Consider the following 15,996-nt stretch of genomic DNA (forward strand, 5'->3'; position numbering starts at 1 on the left):
GCCCAGAACCCTGTGGTTTAAGGTTTGTGTCTGAGTTTGCCCTGGGTGACTGACCGTGGCACTCACCCACGTTCTCCTTGGCAGCCAGAAAGCGGGCAGGTTCCCTGACGTTGTCAGCCAGTAGGAAAGCACCCTCCTCCAGGACGTCCAGGAGCATGGTGGCTGTGTGTACCTGCTCTGTGGCGTTCATGTCCTTCCAGGACTCCAGAGCTTCTGGCCGGAGCAGATTGTCCACTGTCTCCACCACAGCCTGCACAAGCAGGGGGATGGTGCTGTGAGGCCCCCTAATACCCTCTAATTTCTCTGGGTGGGCTCTGTGTGCCCTATTCTCAACCTCCAACCCTATTCCCTGGCCCCCCACAGCCCCCATCAGCTGGAGCCCATGGTCCTTACACTGGAACCCCTCAGGTCTTACCTTGATATAATCCTTGCAAGTTCTCTCTCGCTTGTGCATCTAGAAAGAGATGGAAGTGATGTCGGGCCAGGCCCCTGGGTGCCGGTTCCCTAACCCAAGTACTGTCATATCTGGATAGCTTTGTTGTCTATGGCTACCACTGACCCAGGGCTGAGCTATGAGCAAGACATTTCCTCAGGGATCCCCAACCCCCAGGACCATCTGGGGCAGCACAGGAGTGACACCCAGCAGTCCTTGGGGTTCCTTCCTCTCTGAGAAGTGAGTGGGGGTGGCAGCCGGGCTGGAAGGTACCAGGTCAGATACTTCCAGAGACTGGGGGCAGGTGACCCCGCACCAGGTCAGCCCCAGCACCAGGCCCCACCTTGTTGTAGTTCTTGCCAGCTGACTCGCGCTCGATGGGCCGAAGGGCCTGCAGCTGGGCGTCCAGGATGTCCAGCAGCTGCTCCATCAGCTTCACAGAGGAGGAGACGTCCCCTGCGTAGATGGAGCCCCGGGTGTGTCTGGCCAGCTCGCTGGCAATGTTGGCTGCATTCTCTCCACTCTTGATCTGCATAAGGTGGGGGGTGGGGAGGGAGAATCCAGGTCTGTCAGGGACCATCCTGCCCTCCCTGGGTTCCCTGGCCTGTGCAGCCTCTCCCATCTTTCTCCGCTTCCCCGTCGCTGTCTGCCCTTTCCCACCCCATCTGTCCCTGCTCGCTCTGTGGGCTGGGGAAGTGACCCCACAGTCCTGCCTTCCAGACCTGCGAGCCCGTGTCTCCCCAGTTGCTCCATAAGCCCCGCTGGGCCCTGGGCCCGAGCACATATGCCTGCCTTTGAGGGGCAGTGGCTGGTACCTTCTGGGCCACCTGGTTGACCCAGGGAGAGGTGCAGTTGCTGAGGTCAGGGCCCCGGGGGTTCCAGAGCCCCAAGGCTGGTAGACACTGGAAGGAGGCAATTCCTGCAGGGACAGACAGACAGGAACAGACAAGGGAACCAAAAATAAGAAGAGAAGGATGGGATGAAGAGGGGGAAAGATGACGGAGCAGGGGACGAGCGGGCAAAGAGAGACATGAGGGAAACACAGAGAAACAGACATGAAGCGGGCCAGACAGTCAAGAGAGGCACCACTCACTTCCCCTTGAGCTCTCCCTCTTGCCCCGTCTTTGCCTCCAGAATTAGAACCTTCCATCAAGGCTCATCTCGGAATGCACCCCCCACCACCACAAAGCACCTGCCAACCCTCCCCTCAGATCTCCAGGACACATGGCCCCACCCTTTTCGCACTTCAGCTGGCCACCCACGTAAAGCTGGCTGTTCCTGGGCTGTCCCAGGTCAGCCTGAGGCCAGGAACCCGGTCACCTCCTGAAGGCTCCCTGTAGGTTCTGCAGGGGGGCCCAGGGGCACTGGCTGAGTGGCCTGTGTGCAGGGCTCTGCTGGTCACTGGGGATGACCCCTGCCCTCAGAAAGCCCCTGCCCCAGCGGACACCACCACCCACCCATGCTCATCTGTGCTGAGCCCTGGGGGGCATGGCCCCTAGCCCCCTGGCCACAGCCTCTGTACTCACCTCGAGTCCCCTTGGGGCAGGGCCTTTCCACCAGCATTCCCTGCTGGGTGGCCGGCCACTGGACCCGCCGTACCTCTCGGGGCTCGCAGAAGAGCTCAGGGGACACATGCAGATTCGGGGCTGGGGGTCGCCGGGTGCTGGGGGCTGGGGCTGTGGCTGGAGGCAGATCAGGTCCCAGCTGGTTGATGGCACCCACTGGGTGCGTGGTGAGGGGCGCCCGGCGGAGTGGGGTGGTGGCTGCAGGCGAGGCTGTGCTGGTAAGGGGCGTTGGCCTGGCTGTGGTGGTCGTGCTGAGGGGCGGGGAAGTGGCTGGGCCTGGAGAGGGGATACAAGACAGGGTCATCCCCATGCTCAGGGCCATGCCACAGCGTGCCTGGCTAGGCAGGGGGTCCCAGACCACCCTAGCACCTTCACCACCTCCTAAAGGGGAAACACATGTTGGGTCTCGCTGGGTCTGGTTGTAGATCTCCCCTCGCCTCTCTGTGCCCACCAAAGTCCCTTATGCCCACAGGACCATATAAAGTATGAAAGGGTGGTAAAAGTTCACTATGTGTACCATAATATCTGAGAGAATGATCAGGAGAGAGGCGCCTTCCTGGGTCCAGGTCAGCCCCACCACTACCTACCATCCTCTTTCTAGCTGACCTCGGCTTCTGTAACCTGACTACGCTGCTTCCCTCTGGTGAGGCCTCAGCTCCCCATTTTGCAAACAATATGGGATTAGACTGGGCTTCCTGGAGCTGTGGGACTGCACAGAGCTGGCAGGGCAGCTAAGGGGTGCAAGAGAAGACTGGAGTTGCCCCCAACCCAGTCAACATCAGCAGCTCAGCTCTTTGGTTTTGTGGATATTGGACTTCCACCCAGGATTTTGGTGGATCCAAGGGGGTAAAGGTGCCCAAGCCCTCGGGAGAGGTAGTGCAGTTCAGTGGTTGGGAGGCTGGGTTCAAATCCTCAAATAACTTAATCCCCTACCCGTGCAGGGCCTCAGTGTCCTCATGTGCAAAACAGGGCAGTAAGGACCCCTGTGTCATAGACTGTGAGGAGGTGAGTTAATGGCTGTGAAGTACTTAGAACAGCCTCTGTCACATGCTGTGAATTTCCTTTACCTCCCAATCCCCAAGAGCTCACAGGATGGGGTTCCCCGCCCTGGGACCCAGAGAGTGGGGGTCGGGGGTGGGGTGGAGACAAAAACAGGCAGGCTCCATGCCTGGAAGTGAGTCGTCCTCACCAGCACTGGGGTCGGGTGGCCCGAACTCCAGGCTATAGCGCACCACGAAATAGTTGTTCCAGACATACAGCTGGTTGTCCCGAGGGTTGTAGTCGACGGAGGAGATGAACTGGTAGGGGTTGGGGAAGGCAAGGCTGACAGGCTCCTCGCGGTTGGCATTGGTGTTGAAGGCATAGTCCACGCGGTTGCCGGCCGCCTCACTGTCGTCGTCCACGTACACAGAGCGCAGCACGTACAGGACCCCACACACCATGAAGGCGTTGGACGCAGAGCGCTTGTCGTAGCCCGTCTCCCACGTGCCCTCGAAGCGCAGCGTGTAGGGGTTCAGCTGGCTCACCACCAGCCGCCCGTTGTTGCCCTCAGTCGCATAGATGACCCACAGCCCATTCTCGTCTACCGCCAGGTCGATGTCGGTCTTGCCACCCCAGCGGTAGGGCGAGGTGTCGTGGTAGTTGGCGGTATTGATGACCGTCTCCCCACTCTTGATGCGCGTCCGCAGGTCATACTTGACAATGTTGCGCGTGCGCTCCTTGTTGTAGAAGACGGCGCCATCATAGACCACGAAGCCTGTGCCATCCACGCGGTTGGGCAGGCGATAGGTGGTGGTATGGCGGGCGGCCACATAGTCCTCCCATGAGGCGTACTCAGTCAGCGTGTCCGTGCGGTAAGGGATCCAGGGCATCACATAGATGCGGTCACCAGCCTGCAGCGGGTCCTTGCACCACGCGCCAGACTGGTGCTCTGACTCATGTGTCGAGGTAGGCTCAAGCACCTTCTGCAGGGTCCCTGGGCACACGAAGACTGGGCAGGGCAGGCGGGAGGGGAAGAGACGGGAGAAGAGGGGCAGAGGCAAATGGGAAAAAAGAGAAAGAGGGAGGAGAGAGGCAAGTTGGTCACGCTGCTGGGTGGGGAGCCAGGTCGTCCCCTCCTGCTGCTGCAGTCACGGTTGCTTGGTAGGGCTGGTGATGGGAAGGGGGTTTCCGGGCTGGGACCCGACCCCCCTCCCCCCGCCCTGCCCAGCTGCCCCTCTCCCTGGAGATGTGAATCCTGGAGGCCATTAAGAGTGGGGTTAGTGGGGGGAGGTGGTGCCCTCTTCCCTTCCCTGGCTGCTAGAGACCCCACAGGCTGGGGAGGAGTTTGGCAAGAAACCTCCCAGAGGTGGTCCCATGTGATTTAAGTGGGGGCAAGTTCTCCCCACTACAGTCTGTCCAGGGAATCAGCACCCGGCCCCTTCTCCCTCCTCTCTGCCACCCAGGGAAGAGCTAGGGTCCAGGGTCCCATCCTTCACCAACCACACCCAATTTTTTTTTTTTAACTCTACTTTCTTCCTCCTGCAAAAATTGCAAGGTAGAATGATGTTTCTATACCCACTGTGGGTGTCAGGAGTGTCCCCCTATTCCAGGCTGGGGGAAGGATAGGGGTTTCAACTCTCTCCCCAGGTTCCTGATGCAGCCTGTGTCCCACCCCGCACCCGGTACCCACGAAGTCAGTAGCCGAGGAAGGGATTCCCAGAGGCAGCTCCCAGGCTAGGATAGGGAACAGAAGAGTCTGGCCCCTCCTGGAGGGTGCCCTGCCCTGCCCCCAGCCGGCAGGGTCTCTCATGGGGTTTGGCTCAGCAGCAGACAGTGGCACTGTGCACAGGGGTGGGGGTGGGGGTGGGGACATGGAGAGGGACAGGACTCCCGGGAGAGTTGGGGAGGGAGAGGAGAGCTGTGCAGAGGGAAGAGAGACAAGGGGATGTGGGGACTTGGCGAGATCCTGGCTCCGTGAGAGGCCGCACTGGAGACCACCTGGGAAGAAAGGGTTAGTGCTGGCGGAGGAGAGAGGGGTGAGCAGAGAATTCACTCCAAGTCCCAGGCCCGACTGAGGGTCCCCTCGGGGGGGCAGTCCCAGGTCCAGTTCGGAGGGGGCAGGGGAGGGAACCAGGCGCTAGGATAAAGACCCAGCCCGCCCCAGCCAGGCCCCCCACCTCCCCTGGCCCGGACCCCGATTTACCTGCAACCATCCCCGGCTCGGGAGGAGGGACCAAGGCAGCGCTGATGTCAGAAAGGTGGGGGGCCCCGCCCCACCCCCCCAATCCCTGAAAAGGAGGAAAACCTCAACTGCATCTCGTTGGCCGCTGCTGGCCAGCCCACCCTTGCCCAGTCACGTCCCAGTGCCACCTACTTCTAGCCTCCCCTTGACTGATCCGGGGGTCAGTGTGGCCAGACCCCCCACCTCCTCCCAAAGTGCCGACATCCACGCACCCCTCCATCCAGGATGGCTGGGCCTCCCTCACCTCCCGGCTAGCAGAACCCACACACAGGCCAGGGTGAGGGCACTAGGGCGAGGGTGGGGGGTTTGCAGTGAATTCTCTGCTCCTGCTTGGCCTGTCACCAAAGCAGCTGGCCCCGAGGGGAACAGGGAGGGTTGGGACCTGGCACCAGCTTGGGGGTCAGCCCAGTGGCAAGATGAGCTTGGGTAAGAGATAGTCCTCATTCCCCACTACCGGCAGGCTTGGGAGGGAGAGGAAAGGCAGCACTCCCTTCACAGCACTGGGGACAGGGTGGCTCAGGGACCCCTGGCACGAAGCAGCCAGGAGCATGTAGTTTTTGTACAGGGAGGGGAGTCTGGGACACAGAGCTGGGCAGGATCCAGAGTGACCCTGGCTTGGGCCCTGGCAACTGGCCATCTCCCTGTCCCTGATGCCCCAAGGGGTTGGCCTGCACCCTCCATCCAGCACACTGGCCTCTGCCCAAGCCGGTCACCACCCTGCCCCACCTCCCCCCGCGAGGTGTGTGGCATCTGAGGGGACGTGTTTGTGTGAAGGGGAAGGTGGGAGGCCTCAGAGCCTAACCTGGTTAGAGGGTCTCGGGAGGAAAAACGTGGTTAGAGGTCAACCCCAGGGAGAGGGGGAGAAGATGAGGAAGGGTCTGTCTGGGGCCTTGGACAGCAAGGCCCCTTCCCCAGCACCAAGCTCCCAATCCCGCCTCTTCCCTCCTTTGCCCCGTCACCCCACCCGCCCTGCCCTGGCCCTCGAAGAGAAAAGCTCCAGTGGTGTCGCATCCAAACCAGTGGGCCTGCAAGAAGAGTGGCTGGTGCTGGGAGGGAGAGAGACTCCAGGAGAGAGAGCGGAGCGTGGAGGGGTGCGGTGAGGGGGCGGACCTCAGGCCAGTAGCCCAGGCCTCTCTGAGATGGGGGAGAGGGGAAGACAGGGAGGGGAGCAGCTCAGAGGGACCCTGCCCCACCTCCTTCATAAGGGATGCTCCACAGACCACCGTAATTTCAAGGCAAAAAGGATCCCTAAAGGCCACCTCCTCCAGCCCTGCCCACTGCTGCCGGCCTCAGATGGGTCAATTTCCCAAAACTTTCTGGGGAAGAAATGGTCATCCCTAACATCCCACCCTAGAAGCGCCCCTCAGCAGCAGCACCCGACAATAATGGACAGCCCCATCCCATGCACTAGGGAGTTCTCTGCCTGAAATTACAGAGTCTGTGGAAGTCCCCAGACTGTGCACCCCTGCCCGCCGCCCCTCTCCCCTGGTCCTCTAACCACAACAGCCCAGAAGAAACCCTGACTGCAGCTTTGCAAGTGTGAAAGAAACAGAAAACACGCTCCCCCACCCCTCGCTCCCCCCTCCAGGATGCCCGCCCCCACCCCCTCACCCTCATTTTTCATTTTTTGGCAGGCTACCCCCTCCCAGGGCTGGGGACAGCTGACACCCCTCCCCAGGGCTGGGCCCCCAGCTGGTCAGAGATGGGGATCGGGTTGGGGGTGGGGAGGACTGGTGCTCCGTGCTCCAAAACAGCTCTGGGCCTTGGAAACGTCAAACCAGAAGGAACTTAAGCCACCAGGAGCCCGAGACATAGGAGGAATCTGCTCCCCAAAAGGAAAACAGTAGTGTCCCCTCCATCCCGCCTCCCCTGAACCAGAAACATGTTATAAAAGGTGCAGGGGAAGGAGGAAGAGAGAGGGGAGAGACAGAGAGAGAGAGAGACAGCTCACCCGGTGCCCCGGGGGGGGGAGCCGGGGAAGGGAGTCCCTCCCTCCCCACCCGCCCTGGATGCTTATACACTTCTCCTGAAGGAGGCAAAAGAAGTATGAGAGAGGGCCAGGTCCCCCGAAAGGGCCAGGGACCAGGAAGGAGGGACAGAGACAGACAGAAACAGCAAGAGAGAAAATCCTGCCCAAGCTCAGAGAGGAGCTTCCGTGGGTATCTGGAGGGTGGAGATGCCCGTGGCCGCACCAGGGCTGGCCCCACTGGGAAGACAACCCGGGGTGGGGGATACCGACCGGACCGAGTGTGGGTGGGGGAGAGAAGAAGGGGCCGGGAGGGAGGGCAGGTCACATAAGTATGGTACAGGTAGAACAAAGTGTGAGTTAGGGGTTAGCATTGGTAACAGTGCGTTTACCTTTCTGCTCCACTTCTACTTTAAGCATCGGAAGAGAGAGAGAAAACAAATTGAAAAAAAAAATGTGCAAGAAAAAAAGAGAAAAAAAAAGAGATTAAATTGCTTTCGTTTCTTTTCTGGCAACACGCCCCCTTTTCCTTTCCTTCCTCGCTCCTGCTTCCCCAACCCCTTCCGTAGCATCAGTTCAGGCCCCCGCCCCCAGGTCCCTTCCTCTGGGGGGAGTCAGGTGGGGCGAGAGGGTGCCGGGGAGACCGTCAGAGGGATGAGGGGGACACACACAGGAGGGAAGAGACACAGAGACACAGGGGTGGAAGGGGGATACAGGCAGGCAGGTGGACAGAGCCCTCAGGTGGGAGGGGGCACCCTTGGTGCAGAGGGGACAGCAAGTGGGGAGCCCCAGGTGGGAGGTGGGCTCTGGTCAGAGGGGGCACCAGGGAGTGGTAGGGTAGAGGAGCCACTCGGCTTCCTTCCCACCCTGCCTGCTGCCCTCCTGCTAGAACCAGGCGCCCCAGGGGAAGGGGTTCAGTGTCTCCCAGGGCCTGGGCCCCCACCCAGCCGAGAAACAGGCTGAACTGCTTCCCCTTTGTGCTGGCCTCATCCAGGTCCAGCTGACTTCCCCCAAGCCCTCACAACCCAGAAGAAGCAAACACAGAGAGAAGGTGGCAGAGCCAGACACAGAACGACAGAGAGGCAGACAGGCGGATGCACCCGGGCCCCAGAGAGACCCAGGGTCGGGGAGACGGAGGCAGAGAGGTGGGGGGAATAGGGGACACAGACTGGGCAGGACAGCAGGTGGGGGCACAGACAGCTCCCAGGCTCCCCCGGGGCAAGCCTGAGGCTCAGCTTCTCTGCTTAACCCACCCAGGGCCCAGGGGCCCAGGAGCTGGGAGCTCCGCCCTGCCTGCTGCCCTGTGGGCGGGCGGCACCTGGGGGAGGAAGGGGCACGGTTAGACTGTGCTCAGCTGCAAAGCAAATCCAGCGTTAGTAGGGCTTGTCCAGTGTGTGGGAGGGTCCCCACACATCACGTGCCCCCTGCCACCCACACCAGCACTGGGGTCACCCCAGCCTCTGAAGCCCTGGGCCAGGTTACTGCCCAGGCCGCTCCCCTCTGCATCCCTGGCACCTCAGGAACTTCTAACCAGAGGGACTGGTTCTCCTGGCCCCTCTCTGAAGGTTCCATCAGGGAGCTCTGCAGGGTGGCCTCTGGCTCCCTTCCCAGCGCCTCACCCAGGGCCTAGCACTCAGTACATGCTCAGCGAACATTTGGGGGGACAAGGGAGTGCCTGGCCTCCCTGTCCTCTTTTAACTCCAGCCTCCTTCCTCTGGAGGATCAGGAGTTAGCTCTGCCCCCAACATCCACAGCGTATGTGTGCCTCCTGTCTCCCCTAGGGCTTAGGCTACCTCTCTTCCATCAGACAGGCGGCTGCCCAACCTCTGAACTGTCCTGCCCTCCGTCCCTGGAGCCCGCCTGTCTCTGTGGGTTGTGGCCCCTGGACCACACTCAGGGCCTCGGCTCCAGGAGGTCTCTCAGCTCCTCTCCTGCCCTACCTTCTTTTCTGCTGCTTGACCTGAGCGTCTCGTCTACTTGCTTTGGCTTCCACTTGGACCACGGAGGTTTTTTTGCCCTTTATCTCAAGAGAAGTTGGGTTCATGATCCATTATTATTTTAATTTCTATTACCATAGCAATAATCATAATTGACAAGAGGCATTACAAGAAGTTGCAACAAAAGCAAAGACTACGAAATGTCCAGCACTCACAAGGGGCCAGCCACTATGCTAGGTACCTCATGGGCCGTCTTTCAAGAACCTGTCTACAGATGGGAAAACTGAGGCTCGGTGAAGTGAGGCCACATGGTTGGCAAAAGCAGAAGCAGGCACCATTTCCTTTGCATCTAAAGCTCGGGCACACACAAGGTTGACACACACTGTCGCTATTCCTTGCAGCTTCCCAGGGAAGGTGTTTGACCCCCCCACACCATCACAGATGAATAAACAGGCTCAGCTGGCTTAAAGGGCATTAGTACTATTACTGAGCACATTCTGAACCAGGCATGGGTCTGGGCGCTGGGGCGGCAGATGAAGATGAAGCCTCTGCCCTTGGCAAGTTTACACTCGACACTCAAAACCCTGCCACCAGGAGCGACTCTGCGGTCGGCCCTGGGCCAAGCACTTCTCACACATCATCTCTCGAACTTACACTTCCTTCCATAGTGGCTCAGGGAAATTAAGTAATTTGCTCAAGATTTCAAAGACAAAAAACTCAAGAGCCCAGTTGAGCCTTGAAACTACACCCATCTGACTGCCCCTCTATGCTGAGCTCACTGCCTCCCGGCCCCCGCTTCCCTGCCATCCCAGCCTCGGGGGTCGGCCGTGTCCCCAGTGCTGTGGGGAGGCTTCAAGGAGCAGATGGGCATCCCCCTCGGTGGTAGCTGAAGGCCTCAGGTGCTGAAAGGAAAGGACGAGGAGTAAAAGAAGAAAATTATGGAAGCACAGAAGGGATCCTGTTTCCCCAGCATCGAGTCACCTGCGAGGAGAAATCAAAGGTTGGCAGGGAAGGTTGGGGTGGGATGGGAGAGGAGGGAGAGGGCCTCTTGGTCCCCAACCCTGGCCCGCCACACTCAGACACCCTGGTGGCCCTGCTTCTCCCCACTCTGCCTGGAGGCCCTACCACCAGGCTGGCTACATGGAACCCATTGTGGGAGGAGAGGGGAAGGGATAACGGGAAGGAGGGAGGAAGGAGAGAGGGCAGGAAAAAGGCGATGTCAAGGACAGGGTGCTGAGGAGGAGAGACCCTGTCTTTGTCTGCTCCCCTTGGTCAGGTGCAAGACAGCCAGGCTTCTGGCTCCCCAGATCACTTTCTTCAGGCCACCCTCAGTCAAACATGGCGGCACTTCCTTTGCAGACAGGAAGTGCTACATGATAATGGGGAAACCAATGGGGAGCTATGAATCTATTGAAAATGTTCCCCAGGCCTTCACCCTGGATCTGCCACCAGGCCTCAAAGGGTGGTATGCCACTCTATGGGTTTATAGTCTAGCTTCCATGATTGGGAACGGGCGTGTGGGGAGTGAGGGTGCCTACAGAAAGAAGGTGTTGAGAGGGGCAATGGGGTGAATGAGAGGAAGAGAAGGTGGATGAGAAGGGTCAGAAAAGGAAGGGATGTAAGAAGAGGAGGGAGGCAGATGGGCAAGAAAAGTATCGAGGCCAAGAGAGAAGAGAGAGATGTAAGTGTGCCAGGCAGCACACAGGACCACGGCCTGGAAGTGTGGAAATGAGCACAGGGTGCATGAAGAAGCAGGGTGAGGGGGCTGGGGTAAGGAGAGCTGGAAAAGGTGCTTCCACAGGAGGGGACGGTCTGTGAGGCGGGGGAGCAGGCACTGAGTGTGGACAGTGGTGTCTGGGAGAAGAGAATGTGTGTTGGAGGGAGCAGGCCTGGCTGTCCCCCCTGTGTCCAGGCCCCATGCATGTGCACACTTGTGTGATGGGTCAAGGTGTCTCCTCCTCACTCACTCATGGGGGAAGGGCCCATGTCTGCACAAGGAACAAAATGACTCACTGTAGGGGACACAGTCGTACTGCACCTCCAGGTACTTGTAGGTCCCAGGACAGGGGTCAGGAAAGGCATCCGAGCCGGCAACCACCACGCACTGGGTGCGGTTGTTACACCTGCGGAAGAGAGACAGGGCATTGGGAAAGAAAGACATAGAATGGGCTGGGAGCAGTGCATGTTCCAAGTCAGGGTGTCATAGACTCCCCCAAATTGGGAAGAGGCAGTGGAGCTGAAAACCAAGTGATATAGTTTGGATCTGTGTCCACACCCAAATCTTATGTTGAATTGTGATCTCCAGTGTTGGAGGTGGGGCCTGGTGGAAGGTGACTGGATGGTGGGGGCGGTTTTTAATGAATGGTTTAGCACCATCCCCTTGGTGCTGCTGACATCTGGTTGTTTAAAAGTGTGTAGCACTTCCCCCGCTCTCTTTTTATTTTTTATTTTTTTGAGATGGAGTCTCCCTCTGTTGCCCAAGCTGGAGTGCAGTGGTGCAATTTCAGCTCACTGCAACCTCCACCTCCCGGGTTTAAACAGTTCTCGACCTTAGCCTCCCGAGTAGCTAGGATTACAGGTACGTGCCACCATGCCCAGCTAATTTTTTGTATTTTTAGTAGAGACGGAGTTACACTATCTTGGCCAGGCTGGTCTTGAACTCCTGACCTCGTGATCCACCTGCCTCGGGCTCCCAAAGTGCTGGGATTACAGGCATGAGCCACCAGGCCCAGCTCCCCCCCCCCAACTCCGGCCATGTAAGACGTGCCTGCGTCCCCTTCGCCTTCTGCTAGCATTGTAAGTTTCCTGAGGCTCCCCAGAAGCAGAAGTCGCTATGCTTCCTGTACAGCCTGCAGAACTATGAGCCAATGAAACCTCTTTCCTTTATAAACTACCCAATCTCAGGTATTTCTTCATAGCAGTGTAAGAACAGGCTAATACAAGCCCAGAGGCCTTGTGTGGGCACTGTTTTCCATTTCCTGCCTGCTCTCTCTTTCCCATCAGGGTTCTTCTACTTTCAGCCCCAGCACAGCATCATGCTCAGGGCTGAGAAGGAGGAGTCACCCCTAAACAGTGCTTTCCTGACCAACCCTCATCACTTTCATTCTGAGTATAGCCAACACTATTATATCCTTGGCAGTTTTCTTTACATGGACTTTAAAGCCCCTTCATTGTTCAATGGAGAGTAATACATGTGAAGCCGCACACGTGAGGTGGTGCCTCTGCAGATACACGATCAATGAACTGTTCAGGGTCCAGCTGTGTCCACTTCACACCATCTCGTGGATACGTCCTACCCTTTGGGCAGTGCTGCTGTGCAGACTTATAGCCAGGGCAGCCAGGAGAGTGCGTCCCCTGGGAAAAGCCATTCTCAGTTCCCAAGAGGGAACTCCTCCAAGTCACTGTCAACTTCCCAAGGGGCTGGTAGCATGTAAGGGAGAACGTATTTAACAACAACAAAAAGATGTGTCTCATCTGCTGTCTGTCTCTCTGTCCCCTCTGTCAGGGTCTCTGTTCCTTGCAGCAGGCTGGGGCTAGGCCAGGCAGGACACAGGCATGGACACAGTTTGAGACGTTTCCAGACAGGTATGGAGCAGAAGAGGCCCTGTGTCTCCCCTTCAGTCCTGCTCTTAACCAAGGGTACTGAACACAAGCAGACACTCAAGAAGGGACTAAGGATCTAGCAGGGAGGGAGAAAAAGGTGGGGCAGGAAGGGACATGGGAAGGTCTATATCCATCCGCCTCACCCTCTTCTTTAAAAATAGAGCACTGGCTGGGCGAGGTGGCTTACGTCTGTAATCCCAGCACTTTGGGAGGCCAAGGCGGGCCGATCATGAGGTCAGGAGTTCAAGACCAGCCTGACCAACATGGTGAAAACCCATCTCTACTAGAAATACAAAAATTAGCTGGGCATGGTGGCGCGCGCCTATAATCCCAGCTACTTGGGAAGCTGAGTCAGGAGAATCACTTGAACCAAGGAGGCCTCCTGACCTCATGATCCGCCCGCCTTGGCCTCCCAAAGTGCTGGGATTACAGACGTAAGCCACCTCGCCCAGCCAGTGCTCTATTTTTAAAGAAGAGGGTGAGGCGGATGGATATAGACCTTCCCATGTCCCTTCCTGCCCCACCTTTTTCTCCCTCCCTGCTAGATCCTTAGTCCCTTCTTGAGTGTCTGCTTGTAAGATTGCAGTAAGTCGAGATCACACCACTGCACTCCAGCCTGGGCAACAGAGCAAGACTCCATCTCAAATAATCGATCAGTCAATCAGTCACTCACTCACTCACTCACTGGGATCAGGTGTCATGGTGGCTCACGCCTGTAATCCCAGAACTTTGGGAGGCTATGGCGGATGGATCATCTGAGGCCAGGAGTTCAAGACCAGCCTGGCCAACATGGTGAAACCCCATTTCTACTCAATATATAAAAATTAGCCAGGTGTGGTAGAGCACACCTGTAATCCCAGCTACCGGGGAGGCTGAGGCCACGAGAATCACTTGAACCCAGGAGGCAGAGGTTGCGGTGAACCAAGATAGTACCGCTGCACTCCAGCAGCAAACGATTCATAAATTTTAAGTTGTGTGCTGTTCTGAGTAGCCTGATGCAATCTCATGCTGTATGCGACGTGTCCCCGCTGGATCTGCTCCCTGTCTGTTGTCGCTAGCGGGCATCTCATTTATCTGTCAACTGTCACAGTATCACAGTGCTTATGGTCAGGTAACCCTCATCTATGTAACAATAATTTACTACTAAAATGTATTATTGTTGTTAGTCTCTTACTGTGGCTATTTTATTATTATTATTTTTGAAACAGGGTCTCACTCTATCACTGCGGCTGGAGTGCAGTGTACAATCTTGGCTCACTGCAGCCTCAGCCTCCCAGGCTCAAGTGACCCTCCAGCCTCTGCCTCCCAAGTAGCTGGGACTACAGTTATGTACCACCACACCCTGCTAATTTTTGTATTTTTAATAGAGATGGGGTTTTGCCATGTTGCCTAGGCTGGTGTCAAACTCCTGGGTTCAAACAATTTACCTGCCTCACCTCCCAGAGTGCTGGGATTACAATCGTGAGCCATCACACCCAGCCTATTTTATTTTATTATTATTATTGTTTAGACAGGGTCTTACTCTGTTGCCCAGGATGGAGAGCAGTGGTGTGATCATGGCTCACTTCAGCCTCTACTTCCCAGGCTGATTATTCTCCTGCCTCAGCCTCCTGAGTAGCTGGGACTACAGGCATGCACCACCACACGCAGCTAATTTTTTTGCATTTTTAGTAGAGATGGGGTTTCGCCATGTTGCCCAGGTTGGTCTCGAACTCTTGGGCTTAAGTGATCAGCTGGTCTCGGCCTCCCAGAGTGCTGGGATTACAGGCATGAGCCACCGCATCCAGCTGTGCCTAATTTGTAAATTAAATTTTATTATAGTTAGGGATGTATAGGAGAAAACGTGGTACATATAAGGTTCAGTTGCTCTCTGCAGTTTCAGGCATCCACTGGGGTTCTTGGAGCATTTCCCGAGTGGATAAGGGGGGACTACTGTAGCCAAAATAATTTAAAACCAGTGTTAGAGCAGATCTTTGTACATGCATGCTCCCAGCAGCGTTATTCACAATCACCAAAAAGTGGAGGCAGCCCAAATGTCCACCAACAAGTGAATACCTAGGCTAGGTGCAGTGGCACATGACCATAATCCCAGCACTTTGGGAGGCGAAGGCTGGCAGATCAATCGAGGTCAGAAGTTTGAGACCAGCCTGATCAATATGATGAAACCCTGTCTTTACTAAAAATACAAAAAATTAGCCAGGTGTGGTGGTGCATGCTCGTAGTCCCAGCTACTTGGGAGGCTGAAGCAGGAGAATTACTTGAATCCAGAAAGCGGAAGTTACAGTGAGCCGAGATTGTGCTATTGCACTCCACCCTCGGGGACAGAGCGAGACTTCATCTCAAAAAAAAAAGTCTCCAGGCATGGATGTGGAGCAGCGGGGGAGACAGGACTGAGGCCCCCCGGCAAATCCTGGATGGGACTCCAGAGGCCTCAGCGTACTCCCTCAGCCCCAGTAACTGTTCTGCACAGCATTCCCCATGGAGATTGGAACTGGGCCAGATGCTGTACTAGGTGCTAGAGAGATGATGATAAGAATGCAGTCCCCCAAAGCTGGTGTTGAATGAAGTCAGCAGGGAGAATTTGGAGAGGCAGGAGGGAGGGGGCTCTCAGGGAGGGGGTGCGCAGCCTAACCAAAGGCTGGAGCCATGCAGGGGTGACAGGAGACAGGAAGCAGGGAAGAGGGGCAAGATTCCTGGAGAGGAATGGCAGTTTAAGACACAGAGAGGAGGAGTAGATAATGAGGCGCCTCCAGCCCAGCCCAGCTGTCTCAGCCACCTGAACACTCTCACCCCCTGGCCAACCTCTCCTGCTCTCCTGGGGCTCTCAGTGATCCCCCAGTAACACATTTTTGGTTTTTTTGAGACAAAGTCTTGCTCTGTCACCTAGGCAGGAGTGCAGTAGCGTGATCTTGGTTCCCTGCAACCTCTGCCTCCCGGGTTCACGCGATTCTCCTGCCTCGGCCTCCTGAGTAGCTGAGACTACAGGTGCATGCCACCATTTCTGGCTAATTTTTGCATTTTTGGCAGAAACAGGGTTTCACCATGTTGGCCAGGCTGGTCTCAAACTCCGGACCTCAGCTGATCCACCCGCCTCGGCCTCCCATAGTGCTGGGATTACAGGCGTGAGCCACCCGCCTGGCCTTTTTGTTGTTGTTTTTAAGAGACAGGGTCTCACTCAGTCACCCAGGACGGAGTGCAGTGCTGGGATCATAGCTCACTGAAGCCTCTAACTCTGGGTTCAAGTGATCCTCCTGCATCAGTCATTTGAG

At 57.1% G+C, this 15,996-nt stretch overlaps 1 protein-coding gene across 7 annotated transcripts in view; it reads right to left on the reverse strand.

The window, feature by feature from the left end:
• Nucleotides 1-15,996, reverse strand: part of ADGRL1 (adhesion G protein-coupled receptor L1) — a 59,022-nt gene that overhangs the window by 11,161 nt on the left and 31,865 nt on the right. For 2 of the 7 annotated variants that reach the window (XM_032265805.1, XM_032265802.1), the window contains exons 4-11: nucleotides 11,138-11,247; nucleotides 7,580-7,597; nucleotides 3,167-3,988; nucleotides 1,960-2,274; nucleotides 1,249-1,352; nucleotides 777-962; nucleotides 416-454; nucleotides 67-250 (exon numbers count right to left, since the gene is read on the reverse strand). In XM_032265805.1, coding sequence (XP_032121696.1) covers nucleotides 67-250; nucleotides 416-454; nucleotides 777-962; nucleotides 1,249-1,352; nucleotides 1,960-2,274; nucleotides 3,167-3,988; nucleotides 7,580-7,597; nucleotides 11,138-11,247 — 1,778 coding nt within the window. The remainder of the gene's footprint in view (nucleotides 1-66; nucleotides 251-415; nucleotides 455-776; nucleotides 963-1,248; nucleotides 1,353-1,959; nucleotides 2,275-3,166; nucleotides 3,989-7,579; nucleotides 7,598-11,137; nucleotides 11,248-15,996) is intronic. The other 5 variants (XM_032265807.1, XM_032265803.1, XM_032265806.1 and 2 more) reach the window with 5 other exon arrangements.

This window comes from Sapajus apella, unplaced genomic scaffold (assembly GCF_009761245.1).
Source record: "Sapajus apella isolate SASKATOON/1434 unplaced genomic scaffold, GSC_monkey_1.0 scaffold152, whole genome shotgun sequence".
Lineage (NCBI taxonomy): Eukaryota > Metazoa > Chordata > Mammalia > Primates > Cebidae > Sapajus > Sapajus apella.